The sequence below is a fragment of the Cryptomeria japonica genome, chromosome 11 (genome assembly GCF_030272615.1).
Source record: "Cryptomeria japonica chromosome 11, Sugi_1.0, whole genome shotgun sequence".
Taxonomy (NCBI): Eukaryota; Viridiplantae; Streptophyta; class Pinopsida; order Cupressales; family Cupressaceae; genus Cryptomeria; species Cryptomeria japonica.
The window spans coordinates 662,658,124-662,676,777 of record NC_081415.1 but is presented as its reverse complement, the minus strand read 5'-3'; the positions used below and the strand labels follow the sequence as shown (position 1 = coordinate 662,676,777).

The 18,654-nt window shown below is 39.2% G+C and overlaps 1 protein-coding gene across 4 annotated transcripts; it reads left to right on the top strand.

Moving 5' to 3' along the window:
• The first annotated feature begins 381 nt into the window (after nt 1–381).
• LOC131065106 (TMV resistance protein N) lies at nt 382–16,078 on the top strand. 4 transcript variants are annotated; one of them, XM_057999512.2, is made up of 7 exons: nt 383–12,002; nt 12,166–13,240; nt 13,347–13,679; nt 13,808–14,422; nt 14,546–15,001; nt 15,092–15,148; nt 15,239–16,078. In XM_057999512.2, the coding sequence occupies exons 1-7, from the start codon at nt 11,386–11,388 to the stop codon at nt 15,797–15,799; spliced, it is 3,714 nt and encodes a 1,237-aa protein (XP_057855495.2). In that variant the 5' UTR covers nt 383–11,385; the 3' UTR covers nt 15,800–16,078. The 4 variants fall into 4 exon arrangements, with proteins under 4 accessions (XP_057855496.2, XP_057855495.2, XP_057855494.2 ...); XM_057999511.2 differs by having other exon boundaries at nt 12,121–13,240; XM_057999514.2 differs by having other exon boundaries at nt 11,735–12,002; nt 12,150–13,240.
• Nucleotides 16,079–18,654: the final 2,576 nt, after the last annotated feature.

Genomic DNA, 18,654 nt, shown 5'->3' with positions numbered 1-18,654 from the left:
GTCACCACAACAATCCTGTCGCAACGAGAGCTCATCGCTCAACATGAGTGGGCCTTAGGTCGGTGGATGGACAACACAGGGCATGTGTACTTGTGAGCATTAGGCCAGGGTCGAGTCGTCATTCCCCTTGTCCGGCGCATCATGATAGCGACCGTAGCACTACGGGTCCTGACAGATGGCCGAGGATCGGAGCTGGCAGTAGGGTTTGTGCCATTGATTAGAGAGATGGAGAGCCAGATTGTATACGCGTGGGGCCACAACATGTTGGCTCATTTATACTATTATGAGCTTTCACGGTACGTGCACCATGAGTATCACAGTCTAACTGCGTGCACTCTACTACAAGTATGGGCCTTCGAGCACATCACGTGCACCCGACTTGTAGGATTTTCAATGCCAATGCCCTTGGACATGTTGCGGGCACACGCCATCCTCTACGATGCGGAGTGTGGCGCACAGGAGACCTAACCTTCTGGCGCTTCACATTCGACCAACTTGGGGTCGACGACATTGTCTAGCATCCTTATCGAGAGATGGGGGTCTGGGTCCCAGACTGACTACAACTACCGCGGATGTAGAGAGACCGATTCTTACTCGGGCAGTAGGACTACATGGTCATGCCATACTACTGGCACCAATGCATGAGGCAGTTCGGGCAGGTGCAAACAATGCCACCCATTCCTCCTACCTATGCACGATTTGCCAGGAGCGCTTTGAGACCCCAGGACTAGCCTCCTCCCACCATCGGGGACGTGCAGGACAACTGAGAAGATAGTGACGATGACGACATCGATCCATAGCTGGATATAGACAATGTCGGAGTCGGTGTCGACTTTGTGGAGTGGTGGGAGAGAGTTGCCCCAACACTGATCTTCCCACCAGACGCAGCAAGAGGAGATGCGGGGGTGTTGGGAGAGGACGAGTCCGAGGGCTTGTCGAAGGTGGAGGACGATAGACCAAGCCAACGACGGTGGGCGAGGAGCACGAGTCCAGATAGACCGGTCGTGCTCCCAGCAACATCGGCTGTGCCACCAACAGTCGCCGCAGTTGGCACGGAGGGGTCCAGTAGTAGGGCTCTTTTGCAAGATCCAGATTGGCAGGCAGGTGATCCTGGTATGCATATGCTATTTTCTGTTTATGTACTTTCACTTCTTTTGATATTCATATGCATAGATAGAGATTTTTGATATGATGAGGTACTGATGCAAAATCATTTTGTGTTTGCAGAGGGCGTCGTTCCTGTAGCTGTACGGACACTCGTGTGATAGGCCCATAACGCATAAATCAGTTGGGAATGCCAATCCTTACCATGCTTAGTGACAGTCTTGCGTAAGATTTGCTCGATGGTTTTGTTAGATGCTTCCGCTTGACCGTTGGACTGTGGATAGTAAGGAGTGGAAAAACGATGCTAAATGTGGAACTTTTCGAGGAACTGCTTGACCTCCTTGTTCTTAAATGGCGTACCATTATCAGAAATGAGGGTAGTAGGTATACCCAATCAAGAAATGATGTTATCCATGATAAAACCACAAATCATGTCAGCGGTAGTCGAACGTAGTGGTACTGCTTCGACCCACTTCGTGAAGTAATCTAAGGCGGTAACAATGAAGATATGACCTTTAGACGATGGAGGAGATATTTTACCAATAATATCTATTCCCTAGGTCTGAAAAAGGCCACAGAGAGACTTGACTATGGAGCTCTTGTGCGGGGGCTCGAATCAAGTTGTGTTGTTGACATTGAGGGCATTTCTTAACAAAAGCGAAGGATTCTTGCTCCATCGTTTGCCAATAGTACCCCATATGAATAAGTTTGTGCACCAAAGATTTACCACCAAAATGACCACCTCCAGAACCCGAGTGGGCTTCCTGAAGGGCCACATGGATCTCAGCTTTTGTTAAACATTGCAAAAGAAGACCATTATATGATCTTCTGTATAATATGTCAGATAAGAGGATATAACAGGTAGCTAATTTCCGAATTCGCACGTGAACTTTTACTAGCGTCTTCGGGAAAGCTTCCGGTCTTTAGATAATTGAATATATGTGCAAACTATTCTCCTGAGTAGAGATGAGCACATATGAGATTGTCTTGATATGCGCTATCTGAAACAACCAGGGAGCGAAGGACTTGCACCACAAAACGGTACTCATCTTGGCCAAAATCAAGGCCTACAAGGGAAGTCGCGCTTACCATTGCATCTGCGTGACGATTTTCTCTCCGGGGGATGCTATCGATCATGTAAGTAGCGAATTGTTTCAGTATAGTTTGAACTAAATCTTATATTGAGACAACTTCAGCTGTTTCACGTGATAAGCACCTGTCACTTGATTTACAATGAGTTTGGAATCTCCATGGATGCGAATATGTTTCACACCCATGGCAATCGCGACATAGAGTCCTGCAATCAAGGCCTCGTACTCGGCGATGTTATTGGTGCAATGAAATTCCAAGCGGAACAAAAGGGGAACCAGTTTTCTTTCAAGTGAAACAAAGACTGCACTTGCTCCGGAACCAGGTTGACATCTTGAATCGTCAAAATACATGTCCCATACAGGGTCTTGATCAATGATCAAGACGTCCTCGTCGGAGAAGAGGTCTAGGGTAGGAAAAGATTTGCTTGAGGGAGCGTTGGCCAACTGATCAGCGATAACCTATCCCTTAAATGACTTTTGAGAGATGAACTTCAGGTCAAATTTAGAGAGCAGCATTACCCATTTAGCCAACTGTCCTGAAAGATCAGATTTAGCAAAAAGGTGCTTAAGGATGTCATTTTTGGCAATGACCTGTGTTTTTGCATGGAGAATGTAATGTCTTAGCTTCTGGGTCGCGAACACAAGAGCTAAGCATTGTTTCTCTATGGCAGAATATCAGGTCTCATTATCTATCAATGTACGACTAACGTAATAGACAACTCTCTCTCGGCCTTCATCATCACGCTGAGCTAGCAATGTTGCTAGAGCATGAGATGTAATGGAGATGTATAGGAAGAAAGGTTTATCAAACATAGCTGGCATCAAGATAGGAGGATTAGCCAAGTAATCCTTGATGGAATCGAAAGCCTTTTGACAGTCTTCATTCCATTTAAAGTGAACATCCTTCTTTAGCAATCGTGTGAAAGGGAGAGTCCGATCAACCAGTTGCGCCACAAATCGACGGATGGCTTGGATTTTCCCTTGCAGACTACGAAGTTGAGAGATGTTTCTAGGTGGAGGCATGTTGACAATAGCATCAATCTTATCTGTATCTATTTCAATTCCTCGGTGAGAGATGATAAGCCCCAAGAGTTTCCCTGCGTCAACATCGAAGACACACTTAAGAGGGTTTAGTCTCATTTTATATAACAGAAGTCTTTCAAAGACCATATGTAGATTTTCAACATGCGTTCCTCGTGCTAGGGATTTTACCAAAATTTCATCGACATAATCTTCTAAGATCTTATGGATGAAATCATGGAAGATCAAAGTAATGGCTTGTTGATAGGTTGCTCCCGCGTTCTTCAACCCAAACGACATGACGACATAGCAAAAGGTCCCCCATGGGGTCGTGAAGGCGGTCTTATATTGATCTTCCGGGTTAATGCAGATTTGATTATAACTCGAGAAGCCGTCCATTAATGAAAGCAAAGCATACCCTGCGGTCGAATCGACGATCATATCAATATTCGGGAGGGGAAAGTCATCTTTGAGAGATGCCTTATTCACATCCCGAAAGTCGATGCAAATGCGGATTCTCCCATCAGGTTTGCTCACCGGTACAATGTTCGAGATCCAAGGCGAGTAGTCAATAGGCCGGATAAAGCCAGCTTTAAAGAGCTTCTCTATCTCGGTCTTGACCAACAAGGCCACCTTAGGATTCATCTTTCGAATCTTTTGTTTCATCGGCTTAGCATCAGGACTAAGCACAATGTTGTGTACCACAATTGACTCATCGATGCCAGGCATCTCTTCATAAGACCAAGCAAAGATGTCAGGGAATTGGTGTAACAACTCGGAATATTCTTTCGATTCTTCAGGGGACAAGCACTTCCCAATCTTTATAACTTTATCAGGAGCCTTATCACTCATGACAACATCAGTAATCTCCCTGCGTAGGAGCGCATTACTGTCGTCTGGATGAGAAACAAATATTTGCTCTTCATTACGGGAAAGAGGTGCCCCCTGTGCAGCAGATTCTCCAAAGTAGGCTTGAGCATTCAAGCAATATGGGAATCGGCGTTTATGGTGATAAGAGGGCAGCTCCTCGTAGACACCTAGAAATTCCTTCAAGGATTCTTCCGAAGGGAATAAGTCCAAAGGAATCTCAGCAGACGATGCACTAGTATCAATGAGTTCTGGAAGGACAAGCTCCAAAGGCAGGGGATTGACCGATATCATGTTGAATGTCAACCATGGTTTTGCCTTTCATCTCATATGACGATGCCCTAGTCCAGTGTTGTGGTGGCGAGGTTCAGCCTCTAAAGGGATCCGAATGCCTTGCTCATTAGGCCCACAACCCCTTACATCGTACCCAAGTTGAGAGACCAACTTGTATCTAGGACCATAGATCTCTTGAAGCTCCTTCCTTGATGGTGGTTTGGTATAGAAAAGATGATCCACATGGTAAGCATCACCCGACTTTATGGATGCATAATCATCCTTCGTAGCCGAAGTGAATGCTATCTTTGGAAAACTCAAGTGGACAGGATCTACTTTGTATTCACCAACGTGGGAATCAGTGAATTCCAAAGAGCCCCAGTCATCGCCTAAGCATGCATTGACTTTCGATGGAGAAGACAACTTTACTGGAGATCGTTGCTTAGGGGGCGGCTCTAGCGTTTCCGTTTTAGGAGTGTCAATCGTGAGAGACTCAGATGACTTCTCCTTTTTAGTGACTTCCTTAGGGATCTCTTCTTTCTTACACTCTTCCTTTTTAGGGGAGGTGGCAGAAGCAGAAGTTATCACCGAAGAAGATAAGCTTGGTAACCAATTATGAAATGAGGGTGTAGCAGAAGCCTAACCCACTGCGGCAATTTGACATAACTGCATAGCCTCAGGGTCAGCTCTAACTGTGACAACCCGGTTATCAGCTACAAACTTCACCGCTTCATGAAGCGTAGAGGAGATAGCTCCCAAGGCATGAAGCCAAGTTCTACCTAGAAGAAGGTTGTATGATAAAGGACCTGGCATAACATGCACAAGGGTTGGAATGGTTATTGGTCCAACCTTCAAGGACAGTATGACAGTTCCTACAATGGTTTTTCCATAGTTGTCAAAACCTCGAATGTACATAGAGGACGCTGCCACAGATTTCGGATCTACTTTGATCTTTGGTAGCAAGTCCAATCTGCAAACATTAAGTGTAGATCTAGTATCAATTAGAGTTCGTCTGATATCCACACCATTCACATGGACAATAATCATCAAAGGATCCGCTAGATTCCTCACATCAGGAGGTGGAAGTTCATGCGGATAGAAAGTAATATTTGGCAAATCCGCACGAATATGATCCATCAACGCATTCACATTAGTTGGTCTCGCAGAGGAAGGTAGCAAGATCTTATGCAAAGCTTCCTGCAACATACCTTGGTATACCAAGGCGGTTTGAAGCAAATCCCATAGTGAGATCTTAGCTGGAGTAACCTTAAGTTGCTCGATAAGATCATAATCACTCGGTCGCTTGTCTGTCGGCTAAGGTGCCTTAGGAAGAGTCGGTTGAGAAGGTGGTAAAGAAATTTGTTATTGTTGTCCGAGAACTTGCTTGTTATTACGAGTGTTATACGTGTGTGCAATGGTGTAATAAGAAGACTGTCTAGATTGCATAAATCTGGCATATAGGTCGGAAGTTCCTCCTTTGAAAGGCTTTCCATTAATGGACTTAACCTTCTTGGGGAAAGGACTAGCCGCTGTCACATGAATGAAAGGTCTCTTAGGCCTTTGAGGGGCTGCGGAGACGACAATGACATTCACGGATGCTTTTTCTTCGCATGAGGATGTTGAGGAAGGCGACTCATCCTTTGCACTCCTTTTTGGAGGAGGTGCATCAAGGAAATCGTCTAAGACTTCATCCAACATATCAAAATCATCTTTTGAAAATGCCTTATCAAAGGCATTAAACTCTGAAAGGAAGAGACCCGACATCTAGACCTTTCAGGTCAGATTCACCAAAATGTAATGGATGGAATTTGCCACCTTAGGAAAGATGAATCCCCAAGGACAAATTATCCGTTCGATTACCTCTTCGAATAGGCGCAATGCTGAGCGAGGAGCAAAAGGAATGCTTTGGATCTGTCAGAGAATTGAGACGAACCTCTGACGAACTCTGCAAGGTTCTGTAACCGAGACAATAGGGTGGGCCCAAGACTGCAGTGTGGATTGCGGATTGCAGCGCGGTGCGCTAGTGTCCTAGGTGGACAAAACACAAAGCTAGACAAAGATGCCTGGTTCTTACAGACATAACACAGAACAAAAACATAATTAACTAAACTACTAACTATCTAACGAGCTAACGAACTACGAAGGAATAAATATAGAATGTATAGAATATGGGTGAAATAATCTGTGAACCGCTTAAACGGAAATATGAAGCAGAAAGGATAGAGAAAATAGGGAACTTGGGAAGCTCTCGGGTTTAGGACGGCAGCGCGCTGCGCTGCCATTTGTACGTCCAGAAAACGATAAATCCCAGAGTCCAAGTGTTGGGTCAAACCTATACCTGCGCACACAGAAAAGGGAGAAAATGTTGGGGCTGTATAGTGGCCTGCCTCAGTCAGACCCCCGCTTGGGTGTTTCCACCGCCACGGACAGCCAGATTGGTATAGATTGAAAAATAGATAACTTGGAACAAATTTGTAAATTGGTAAATAGATGCAAAAAGAAATCTAATTCCTATTGCATGCAAATAAATATTGGAATATTGGTAAATAAAGTTATTAATGCAAAGGACTCATTGCATGAAAGTGAAATAGAGAGAGTAAGTTTGGAAATCAAACTCTCCTTGATATTTGGCATCGCGAGCGTGATGAAGTCCACTTGATAAATGAATTGGTAAGAAGCCACCATGAGGTCGGGAAGCTTGATGTTGGTATCGATAGCTTGCTTTTGATGTTGATGTTGCATGAGCCAAGAGCTTGCCAAAGAGGGCTTGAGAGAGTGCAAAGATCAAGAGCCAAGAACCCAAAGTGGGAACCCCCCCAAATGAGTTGGAAAGGGTTTTTAATTCAAAACAAGTGCGGAGAGCTGTTATGGCACGATGTGGGCCAAAGGACACACGTTGGCGCGCATCGGAGTCACCATCACTTTTAAAATCCGACCGTTTTTCGGGACGTCCCCGCATCGCGCTGACGTCTGTCAGTAATAGGTCCCAAAGGGCTGACAGGGCTAAACAATGATCTTTGGGATGAATGTCCTATGATGACAATGTTGCAATTTTGATTATAGGGTCATCATAAGTGTCTTAGGCGTCATGCACAAGTGTCCAAGTGTCATAAATGCACTGGGTACAATTTAGGACACTACAAAAACAAATGGTTTATATAGCTTGATTGTTGATTTTTTCTGATTGGGGCATGACGAAATTTTAGCTTCATCCTCAAATGCAGGAAGAAAAGGGATTCGAGAACATACTTGTCGGGATCAATGGTCGTAGTTTCAGGTGTCTCAATTCCATTTCTGACCAACACGTCTCTTCAATTTAGATATTTTTTAGGTAATTTAAATGATTGTAAGGGTCCAACACCTGCTTTGCTGTGGCTTGAACTTGACTTAAGTATGTTGGAAAAGTTGGATGAGCATGAAAATATTGAAGGGGAAGAAGTTATGTCAAGCATAACTTCCTCACTAACTATTCCTTCATGGGTTCCTCTCAAAAGTTTGCACTATTTAAAAATTTCCCATGGATGTCTCCGAAGTTTGTGGCAGACTGACCAACAGGTAATATTTTCTTTTGTAAAGTGTTAATGACGGTATGATATAGAGTGCGTTCTCAAAGTAGCTATTTTGTGACCATTATTTAGAATTGGAGAAGTTTTTTTTTACACAAATTAGTTTCAAATCTCAGGCCCCTTTGCAGCTAAAAGAGCTTGTCCTTGACGGAACAAACTTGGAAGAGTTTCCAAATTCATTGGGAATGTAGAGTCATTTAGAAAATTTAGTCCTAGCAGGAAAAGAAGAATTGAACGGAATAGAATGAAATAATTCCATGAAAATCGACGGGATATTCTTCTCAAACTCACTCAGAAAACTCGCTAATCTTAGAAGTTTGGTTTTTAGGATTTCACATTAAGTGGGGAATTGAGTTTCGAGACTAGCATGGAGCCTCGAATTGTAAGCCTTGAAGATAGATATAAGGAATGTAAAACTTATGTCTAAGGTTTCAATCAGTGGACATTATTTTGTTAGCATTAAATCTCTCTATCTTGAATCCTTGGAAAGTTTATTCCAAGTGGATTTAAGAATCGCAGCCACACAGAATTATTTAAAGGATGGAAAATCAAACACAAGAGTAGAAGAGTTTCCATGTTCTGCATGCTATGCTGCTTAGAAAGAATCACCATTGATGGATGTTCGAAGTTGCAGAAGATCAAAGGTATTGAAGAGTTGGAAGGACTGAAATATCTACATCTTTCAGCTGGCAATGTAGCTATGTGGGGATTTATTCAAATGTGGCAGGTATTATACTTCCGTTAGTGTGACGTTTTGATAGGAAAGCAGTTTACATATTGTTAGTTGTATCTCTTTTTTTACTTTACTGTTATATATTCACTAGACTAATTAGTCTCTATATCAATTCAGAGAATACTGTCAGGAGTTACTAGTTGTAGTTGGGAATCAAATGTTGATGTGGAGAGCATTCTACAGCAATTCAATGTGTCGTCTTCATTTGTTGGGCGAGATGGCACAATTACCGAAATTCTTAGTGATTCCAGGATAGAGTTAGTGGTTCCTGTGACAGAACAAACTAGTGCAATTATCATACTTATGTTAGTCGAAAGTGTATTTAAAGGGAAAGATTGCCGAATTTTTTTGAAGATTTCTCTTATGGACTGGATGGTGGCTTATATAGGAAGAGGGATATATATTGCTGCTGTTGTAGTCACTGACGAAGAAAAAATAATAAAGATGCGATATGGGATATCCAATTGGATTCCGATAGTGTCAGATGGTACAGTAAGAAAGGGCTTTATAGTAACCATCGAAAAAAGAGGCGAATGGAAAACCCTACGATTACTTCAACAACTTTTTTCTCAGGTTTGCTGCTGCTCAATATTCATAAATTGTATGTGTGATGATTAACTTGACTGGAGCATAAAAGAATTGACATTCATCGTTGAATGTAGGAAAAATTAAGATTTGCATAGAGAACACATGTTTGAAAAAGCTGTCACTGGTAGTGATTTGGGAAAGCTGAGTCGTTTTGTGATTCCCCAATATCAAGCGGAGAAGTATTTTCATCTGGATACAAATGCAAAAGATAGAGGAGTGTTGCTCACATTCCAAGACAGAGCGGGGAAAGAATGGCGGTTTCGGTGTTCGTACTGGAGAAGGAAGCAGAGCTACGTGTTCACCCAGGGCTGGTAAAACTTCGTCAGTGCCAGTAAATCTCTTCCAGAATATATCGTTTCCTTCGACAGAACCGTCGATGCCTAAAATGTAGAACGGCTTTACATTAGTTGCAGGCGGCTTCCCTTAATAGGGCGGGAAACATTCGAGTCGCCGACAATTTTTAGTTAAAAAAGACTCCTTTCTGGAGTTACAGCACAGTGGATTTCTTTCACCTCTTTGCATAACTGATGCCATTCCAATGGCTGCCACTGCCACCGAGTTGACTGAGCAAAAGAATGCCTGCACGCCTACAGAAGTTGCTCAGCCGATGAGTGTTGGCATAGGTGTAGGAGAGTGAAATTGGGAAACAGAGCCTCTGCAATTTATGAAGCTCTATGATCCGAATTATGGATTCGGATGACAACACTTGAATCTGCGGTATTGTAAATTCTATTTACAAGAATCAGAAATCATCAAATTGAAGCAAGCCAAAAAGTAATCTATTTCATTCGAAAATCCAACATATGTAAGTTCATGAGATTCCAAGGGTCACAGAGACCTCTTGAGAATCGAAGCCCAACAGTCACATTTGTTTATTACATAATAAAATCTAAAAACTACGAAATTTTAAAAAAACTATATGAAAATTTATCCCAACTTCAAGTAGACATAACTTTCTACTCGGGACTCGAAACTACGAGCCGTTGATCTCGTTGGAAAGGTCTCCAAGAGATGTAGACCCACAGCTTTCAGCTATGCTCTTTCGCCGGTGGCAGGGGCTAAAAATGCCCTTAAGACCTTCAAAATTGCAAAATACTAACATATAGATAAACTAAACTAAAAAAAAATATACACAATTCAAAAATTCTTCTGATCACTCTAAATGCAGTGCCCACGGTATCATAAACAAAGGTTTCTTAAAATTTCTCAGGACACAATGCTCAGGAAATTAAAATTTCTTAGGGCACAATGGTCAGGAAAGTGGAGTTCATTAAATTATTTTTACTTAAAATGTCTTCAACCCAATCAATTAAGCTCTAAATGCAGTGCCCAGTGTCTCATAAATGAAGGTTTCTTAAAATTTCTTAGTGCACAATGTTTAGGAAAGTGGAGTTCATTTTTGAAGAGGTTTCTAAATTATTTTTATTTCAAATATATTCAACCCAATCAATTTCTTAAGTCAATCGACTTCATAAATTATAAAAACATTCTATATTCTTTAAAAAAATAAATTTATATGACATAATCATTAAATTTTTATTTATTTTTTAATATGGAAAAGCTATTTTTTTATGATTTCATTGACTTTTATTTTTATTGTCTAAAAAAAACTTATAATCTTTCTAATTAAAAAGTATTTATAAACATTTATACTAAATAAATTTCAGTTTTACGTAATTAAAAATTTCTGTACTCATCGATGATGGCGTATAACAATAACAATAATTTATGGTAACTTAAGAACCTAAAATACCTTATGTAGATTCCTCCGGAGACACGTATAAATAGAGCTACCTTCTAGATTGGACTTCAATTTGTTTGTTATTGGGTTGACCAGCGCAAACTGAAAATAACGGATTGCTAATGCTATTAAAGAGGTGTTTGAATTTTGAAACGTCTACGTAGAGAGTGATATTAGGCGTAGAGCAGACGGTATCACCTATGATTGCATACTTGATCTTATAATATGATTTACTAACGACTTCAGATTTTGACTGCTAGATGTACCTATAAACAGTTCAGAATGTCCACTTCTTACCAAGTAGTATAGCGCGTGTGAATCCAGCCATAATGTCGTAATTACCTTGACTTCTCCGAGAAACAGCTAGCAGGTACAGAGCAAACAACTTTGTCACCAATTTGTATGCAGTGCTACTTTTATAAATCGATTCAATGTGAGTTGCAATTTTCTGTGTCAGTCGAGTTTCATTCCCCATTCATGGCTTCGCCTACCTCGGCTAGCAAATTAAATGTGGAAGATGACTCTATCGGTGAAATGTTTTATCGAGGAGAAAAGATACGATCATCTGCATCCCCTAAACTTTATGATGTTTTCATTAACCACCGAGGCCCTGATGTCAAAGAAACCCTGGCTCTTGAACTTTATAATTCTCTTGAAATGGCGGGAATCCGAACGTTTCTTGATTGCAAAGAGATGGAGTTGGGTGATTTGTTTCCTTCCACAATTCAGAACGCCATTTACTCTGCATCAGTACAAATTCCCATTTTTTCTAGAAGGTATGCAGAATCCGTTTGGTGTTTAGCGGAGCTTGCTCTAATGTTACAAACGAAAAGAAAGATCATTCCAATATTCTATGATGTTCCACCTTCCGACCTCAGATACGTAGAAAAGGGAGTGTATGCTGATTCGTTTAATTACCACACAGAGAAGCGTAGGTATCTCGACAAACTTGACAGCTGGAAAGGAGCCCTCCGCTGTGTTTCATACATCTCTGGCTGCGAATTCAACCCAAATAACGAGTAAGAATTTTTCTTTTAACAAATTCTTCAAAATATTTCCCTCCCACAAAATTTTTCGATTTTAATCTGGCCAGATGTAATGAAATTATTGTTTTTAATGTTTCATTGCGAAATTCAGCAATATTGAGACACTATGTAATATTGTAGTGTCTGCTGTCCAAAGAGAGGTAGAAAAGACAAGATCTTTAGAAGTTGCAAGGTATCCTACTGGAATTGAAGAATTGGTTGAAGACTTTGAAAGGACATGCTGGCAGAGTATGGAGGACAAAGATAAAGTGATTGGCATATATGGTATGGGTGGGTCTGGTAAGACCACCCTTGTCAAAGAATTGTTCAACCAAAAGCGTTCAGAATTTAGTGGATCATGTTTTTTGTTTGAGGTGCGAGAAGCAGCGTGCAACTGTAAGCTGACTTCTTTGCAAACAAAGCTTCTTAAGGATCTGGTGCAGGAAAATCGTGAGTTTGACAGTGTTCCTGATGGATGGAGTTATCTTAGATCTCGTCTGGCGAGCAACCCTTTTGTGAGCTTCTTAATTGTTATAGACGATATAGATCACATGGACCAGTTGAGTGCCTTATTGGTCACGGATCTTTTGGTCAATAATTCTCGTAGTTTGATAATTGTCACAACCCGTGATGAGAGAGTTCTGATAAAAGCAGGGATTAATTCTTGCTATAAGATGAAAGAAATGAATGTCCATCATAGCACAGAGCTCTTCTGTTGTCACGCTTTCCGCCAACCATATCCAGCCAGGGGATATGAAGATTTGGTTGAAAGCTTTGTGAAAGAGTGTGGGGGTTTGCCTCTATCTCTGCAGGTGTTGGGTGGACTTGTTTTTGGTAGTACTGATATGCATTATTGGAAACTAGTATTGGATAAAGTGAGGAAAACTCTACCTCAAGATATAATGCAGACACTTAAAATAAGCTTTGATTCCCTTGATGCTGAGCAAAAGCAGGTATTTATGGACGTTGCATGCTTTTTCGTAAACAAATCTCGTCATATGGCTTTAAGAATATGGGAAGCATCAGGGTGGAGGGCTGAGCACACACTTCAGATCTTAATTGATAAGTGTCTTGTTGAAGTTCAAGTGGGAAGGACTTACTGGAATGGATTTGACTCCGAAAACATTCCCCTTTTGAGAATGCATAACCACATCCAGGATCTCGGCAGAGAAATTGCAGCTGAATTGAGCAATCCTGGTCGACTATGGCGTTGGCATCATCTTCGTTCTCAGGTTTGTATCCCCTCGCAAGTTTGTAGTCCACTTTATGGTATTAAAACAAATGTGTTTATGTAGCTTGATTGTTGTTTTTTCTGACTGGCTTCAACCTGAAATGCAGGAAGAAAAGGGATTCGAGAACATACTTGGTGGGATCAATGGACGTAGTTTCAGGTGTCTCAATTCCATTTTTGATCAGCACACCAATCTTCAGTTCAGATGTTTTTTAGGTAATTTAAATGATTGTGAGGGTCCAACAACTGCTTTGTTGTGGCTTGAGCTTGACTTAAGTATGTTGGAAAAGCTGGATGAGCATGAAAATATTGAAGGGGAAGAAATTATGTCAAGCATGCCTTCCTCACTAACTATTCCTTCGTGGATTCCTCTCCAAAGTTTGCACTATTTAAAAATTTCCCATGGATGTCTCCGAAGTTTGTGGCAGAGTGATCAACAGGTAATATTTTCTTTTATAAAGTGTTAACGATGATATGATATAGAGTGTGTTCTTGAAGTACCTATTTTTTTGACTATTATTTAGAATTGGAGAAGAAGTTTTTAACACAAATTAGTTTCAAATTTCAGGTCCCTTTGCAGTTAAAAGAGCTTGTCCTTGACGGAACAAACTTGCAAGAGTTTCCAAATTCATTGGGAGTCTTGAGTCATTTAGAAAATTTAGTCCTAGCAGGAAGAGAAGAATGGAACGGAACAGAATGGAATAATTCCATGAAAATCGACGGGATGTTCTTCTCAAACTCACTCAGAAAACTCACTAATCTTAGAAGTTTGGTTTTGAGGGATTTCACATTAAGCGGGGAATTGAGTTTCGAGACTAGCACTGAGCCTCGAATTGTCAGCCTTGAAAAGATAGATATAAGGAATGTAAAACTTATTTCTAAGGTTTCCATAAGTGGACGTTACCTTGTCAGCATTAAATCTCTCCATCTTGAATTCTTGGAAAGTTTATTCCAAGTGGATTTAAGAATCGCAGCCACACAGAATTATTTAAAGGATAGAAAATTAAACACAAGAGTAGAAGAGTTTCCATGTTCTGCATGTCTATGCTGCTTAGAGAGAATCACCATTGATGGATGTTCGAAGTTGCAGAAGATCAAAGGTATTGAAGAGTTGCAAGGACTGAAATATCTACATCTTTCAGCTGGCACTATAGCTATATGGGGATGTATTCAAATGTGGCAGGTATTATACTTCCGTTAGTGTGACGTTTTGATAGGAGAGCAGTCTACATATTGTTAGTTGTATCTCTTTTTAAAGTTTACTGTTATATATTCATTAGACTAATTAGCCTTTATGTCAATTCAGAAAATACCGTCAGGAGTTACTAGTTGTATTTGGGAATCAAATGTTGATGCGGAGAGCGTTCTACAGCAATTCAATGTGTTGTCTTCATTTGTTGGGCGTGATGGCACAGTTACTGAAATTCTTAGTGATTCCAAGACAGAGTTAGTGGTTCCTGTGACAGAACAAACTAGTGCAATTATCATTGTTTCGTTGGTCGAAAGTGTATTTAAAGGGAAAGATTGCCGAAAAAATCTGAAGATTCCTCTTATGGACGGGATGGTGGCTTATATAGGAAGAGGGATATATATTGCTGCTGTTGTAGTCACTGACGAAGAAAAAATAATCAAGATGCGATATGGGATATCCAATTGGATTCCGATAGTGTCAGATGGTACAGTAAGAAAGGGTTTTATAGTAACCATCGAAAAAACAGGCGAATGGAAAACCCTACGATTACTTCAACAACTTTGTCCTCAGGTTTGCTGCTGCTTAATATGTATGAAATTGTATGTGTGATGATTAACTTGACTGGAGCATAAAGTAATTGACATTAATCGTTGAATGTAGGAAGAAAAAGATTTGCATAGAGAACACATACGATTACTTCAACAACTTTGTCCTCAGGTTTGCTGCTGCTTAATATGTATTAAATTGTATGTGTGATGATTAACTTGACTGGAGCATAAAGTAATTGACATTAATCGTTGAATGTAGGAAGAAAAAGATTTGCATAGAGAACACATGTTTGAAAAAGCTGTCACTGGCAGTTATTTGGGAAAGCTGAGTCGCTTTGTGATTCCCCAATATCAAGCGGAGAAATATTTTCCTCTGGATACAAATACAAAAGATAGAGGAGTATTGCTCACATTCCAAGATAGAGCGGGGAAAGAATGGCGGTTTCGGTATTCCTACTGGAGAAGGAAGCAGAGCTACGTATTCACCCAGGGCTGGAAAAACTTCGTCCTTGCCATTAAACCTCATCCAGGGGACATCGTTTCCTTCGACAGAACCGTCGACGCCCAAAATGTAGAACGGCTTTACATTAGTTGCAGGCGGCTTTCCTTAATAGGGCGGAACCATTTGAATCGCCGGCAACTTTTACTTGAAAAAGACTCCTTTCTGAAGGCACAGCACAATGGATTTCTTTCACCTCTTTGCATAACAGATGCCATGCCAATGGCTGCCACTGCCACCGAGTTGACTGAGCAAAAGAATGCCTGCACGCCTACAGATGTTGCTCAGCCGATGAGTGTGGACATAGGTGTAGAAGACTGAAATTGGGAAACAGGGCCTCTGCAATTTATGAAGCTCTAAATGCAGTGCCCACGGTCTCAGAAACGAAGGTTTCTTAAAATTTCTTAGTGCACAATGTTCAGAAAATTAGGAGTTCATATTTGAAGAGATTCTCTTCATTTACATTCTTTTGCAGGAAGTTTAAAAAGTAAAGCTAACAAGGAAATGCACATAGCGACATCATTACTAAGAAGAATGATGAAACCTTGTATAAGTCCATTTCTTATTTTCAATTGTATAAAATGCAAGGGGTTTTAGAAATGTGCGGCAACACTCGTTGAAAAGTCTTTTTCTATTAATTTTTTTTTATGATTTTTTTATTGAAAGTATTATATGCTTACTTTGTGTAATACATGGGAGAAGATCAAGTAGTTGAGCATCCTAACTTCATGCTCCTCAAAATTTTATGTAGAAATCTCAAATCACTCCCAATTTTTTATAGTAGCTTATTTGACAAGTCTCCTACTTATAACTAAGGTTTTAGGGCCACATCATCAAATATGATGTCACATCCGCATGTTTTTTGTCAGGTGTCCAAAACAACCCCCCAAAAAGGTGAGACCAATAGGCATGCATAAGGGGCCCCATATTTGTGCAGCTAACGTGGCATCGCATGATTGGTTGTTTTTTTACAACTAAGGGTACATTTTATTCAATTATGGGTATTAAAGTAACAACTATTGAAGCAATGTTGTAAAAAAATTGGACATTAAATCAACAAGTATGGGTATTAAATCAACAACTACTATCACAACAATTAGAACGTGCTCAACTACTAGATCTTCTTCCTAATTATGTCTCTTTATTTGATATGGATGAACTCACTTTCCAAACCAACGATTTGCAGCATCACACAAGCAAGCATGCAAGGCAATCGAAAGCACCTTGGCCATTGGATTTTGCATCAAATGTTTACCTTTTCATTTTTTATTCACTTTTGTTAGTTTTCCGTGTCCACAAATACCAATATCCATCCCCAATTTAATAAAGTGGAATTAATGTGATAAAATATCTTGGTATTGAATTGCTTGTCATAAGCACTTTTCATAGATTTGCATATAAATAATAATGATTAAATATTAACCATAAAATATAGACATATTAATTAACCAAAATAAAAAGACTTTAATATAAATGTATTTAAAAAAAAAAACAATATAGATACGATAAAATATATATGTATTTAATTAATACAATTTTCTTTTTTTATTATTTTTATTTATAAATAGGTTTAATTATATATCATCTCTTCTTTAGATATTGTTAGATTCTTTATTTTTTAATAGATTTTCTCTTATTTAATTAATTAATTTATTTCTTTTACACAGTTATTTTCTTTTTACAATATTTGATTATATTTATTTTTTATATTTTTATATTTTTATTAAATCATTCGTCTTTTATTTATTTTTCTTTTTATCTGCTTTTTTTTTCTCTTTCTTCTTTATTTAATTTATTTTTAGATTTTTCTTTTTCTTCTTTCTAGATATTTTTTTCTCTTTAACACATATAATTTGTCTTTTTAAGTATAAGTATTTTATTCTTTCCTTTCTATTTTATTTTTATTTTTTTCTCTTTGTTTGGTGACTCTTAATCTTTAGATCACACTTTTACCTTATTTTCACCTTTGTTCTTTGTCATCTCTTTTATTTTCTCATTTCTCGGCTTGATTTTTCCACCACCTTTGAAACTCGTGCTACACTCTCTCCTCCACATTTCTAATTTATTTTGGTCTACATTTCACCTATTTTTCTCCTATGCAGAGTCTCTCATCTTGATGATGGATCATAGGATCTAATTTGAAACAACGATGCAAACAAAATTTTACATAGTAAAATCCAAAAGCAAAAAAGAAGAAGAAGCAATAATCATTATAGATCGTGGAAATCTAATCTATCTAAAGCAATAATTGTATAACTAGATGTGGTAATTAATGTATTATGATAAGTTATGCTAATAGTCCTATTAGCTAGAATTGAGTTTGTAGACCAAAACAATTTGGTGGTCTTGGTATTCCATTTTTTGAATTGAATAGTCAAGAATTGGTTGCTAAATTTTATTGGAGATGGTGGTAACCAACATGATCATCTTTGAGCCAAAGTTCTTACCTATAATTATTTTTTTATGGATTGTTGTTGATGAGGTTTGGAGGAGTTTTGACTATGAATTATTCTATGATTTAGAATATATTCTTTGGAAGCGTTCTTTATTTGTTAATAAATCCGTTTTCTAGATTATAAAATTTGGTTACAAGGCCCTTTTTTGGTTGGATTAACGAGATTCATATCTTCTGATTCTTACTTCCTTCATCTACTTCCTTTGAGTAAAATATTTTTAGATACTCGTTGCTCTGAAGTGTATGAATTTAAAGTGTCATTTAGAGGGGATATCTCATATTTATTTTTGGAAGGATCCCTATTCTTGGCTTTTAGGAGGACATTGAAAAGTTGAAGCAACTCTTTCTTCTATTTTAAATAATAGACTTTGTTGTTGTTTGGAGGGAGTTGATACTCTTGCTTGGGGATATAATCCAAAAGGAGTGTATGTAGCTTCGATAGTGTGTATTAAATTATAAATTAGGAAAAAAATGAGTATAAATATTTTTCTTGGTGGAAAAAACTTTAAGGAACAAATTTTGTTGGACTAAATGTAATATTTTATATGGTTACTTTTTAAAAGTAAATGTCTTACCAAGAACAACATAAGAAAGAAAGGTTTTCATGGTCCCTCCAAATGTATTCTTTATGGTGTTAATGAGGGCTGTATTACCCATCTTTTCTTTGAATGTCCTTTCTTTAAGGGTCTTCAAAGACAATAGTGATCCATCTAAAACTAAA

Excerpts from the sequence above, each read along its gene's own strand:
- LOC131065106 (XM_057999511.2), top strand. The coding sequence starts at position 11,386 with ATGCAGTGCTACTTTTATAAATCGATTCAATGTGAGTTGCAATTTTCT. Across the intron at positions 13,680-13,807 it reads TGTGGCAGAGTGATCAACAG|GTCCCTTTGCAGTTAAAAGA; the intron begins GTAATATTTTCT and ends TTCAAATTTCAG. Across the intron at positions 15,002-15,091 it reads TTCAACAACTTTGTCCTCAG|GAAGAAAAAGATTTGCATAG; the intron begins GTTTGCTGCTGC and ends CGTTGAATGTAG.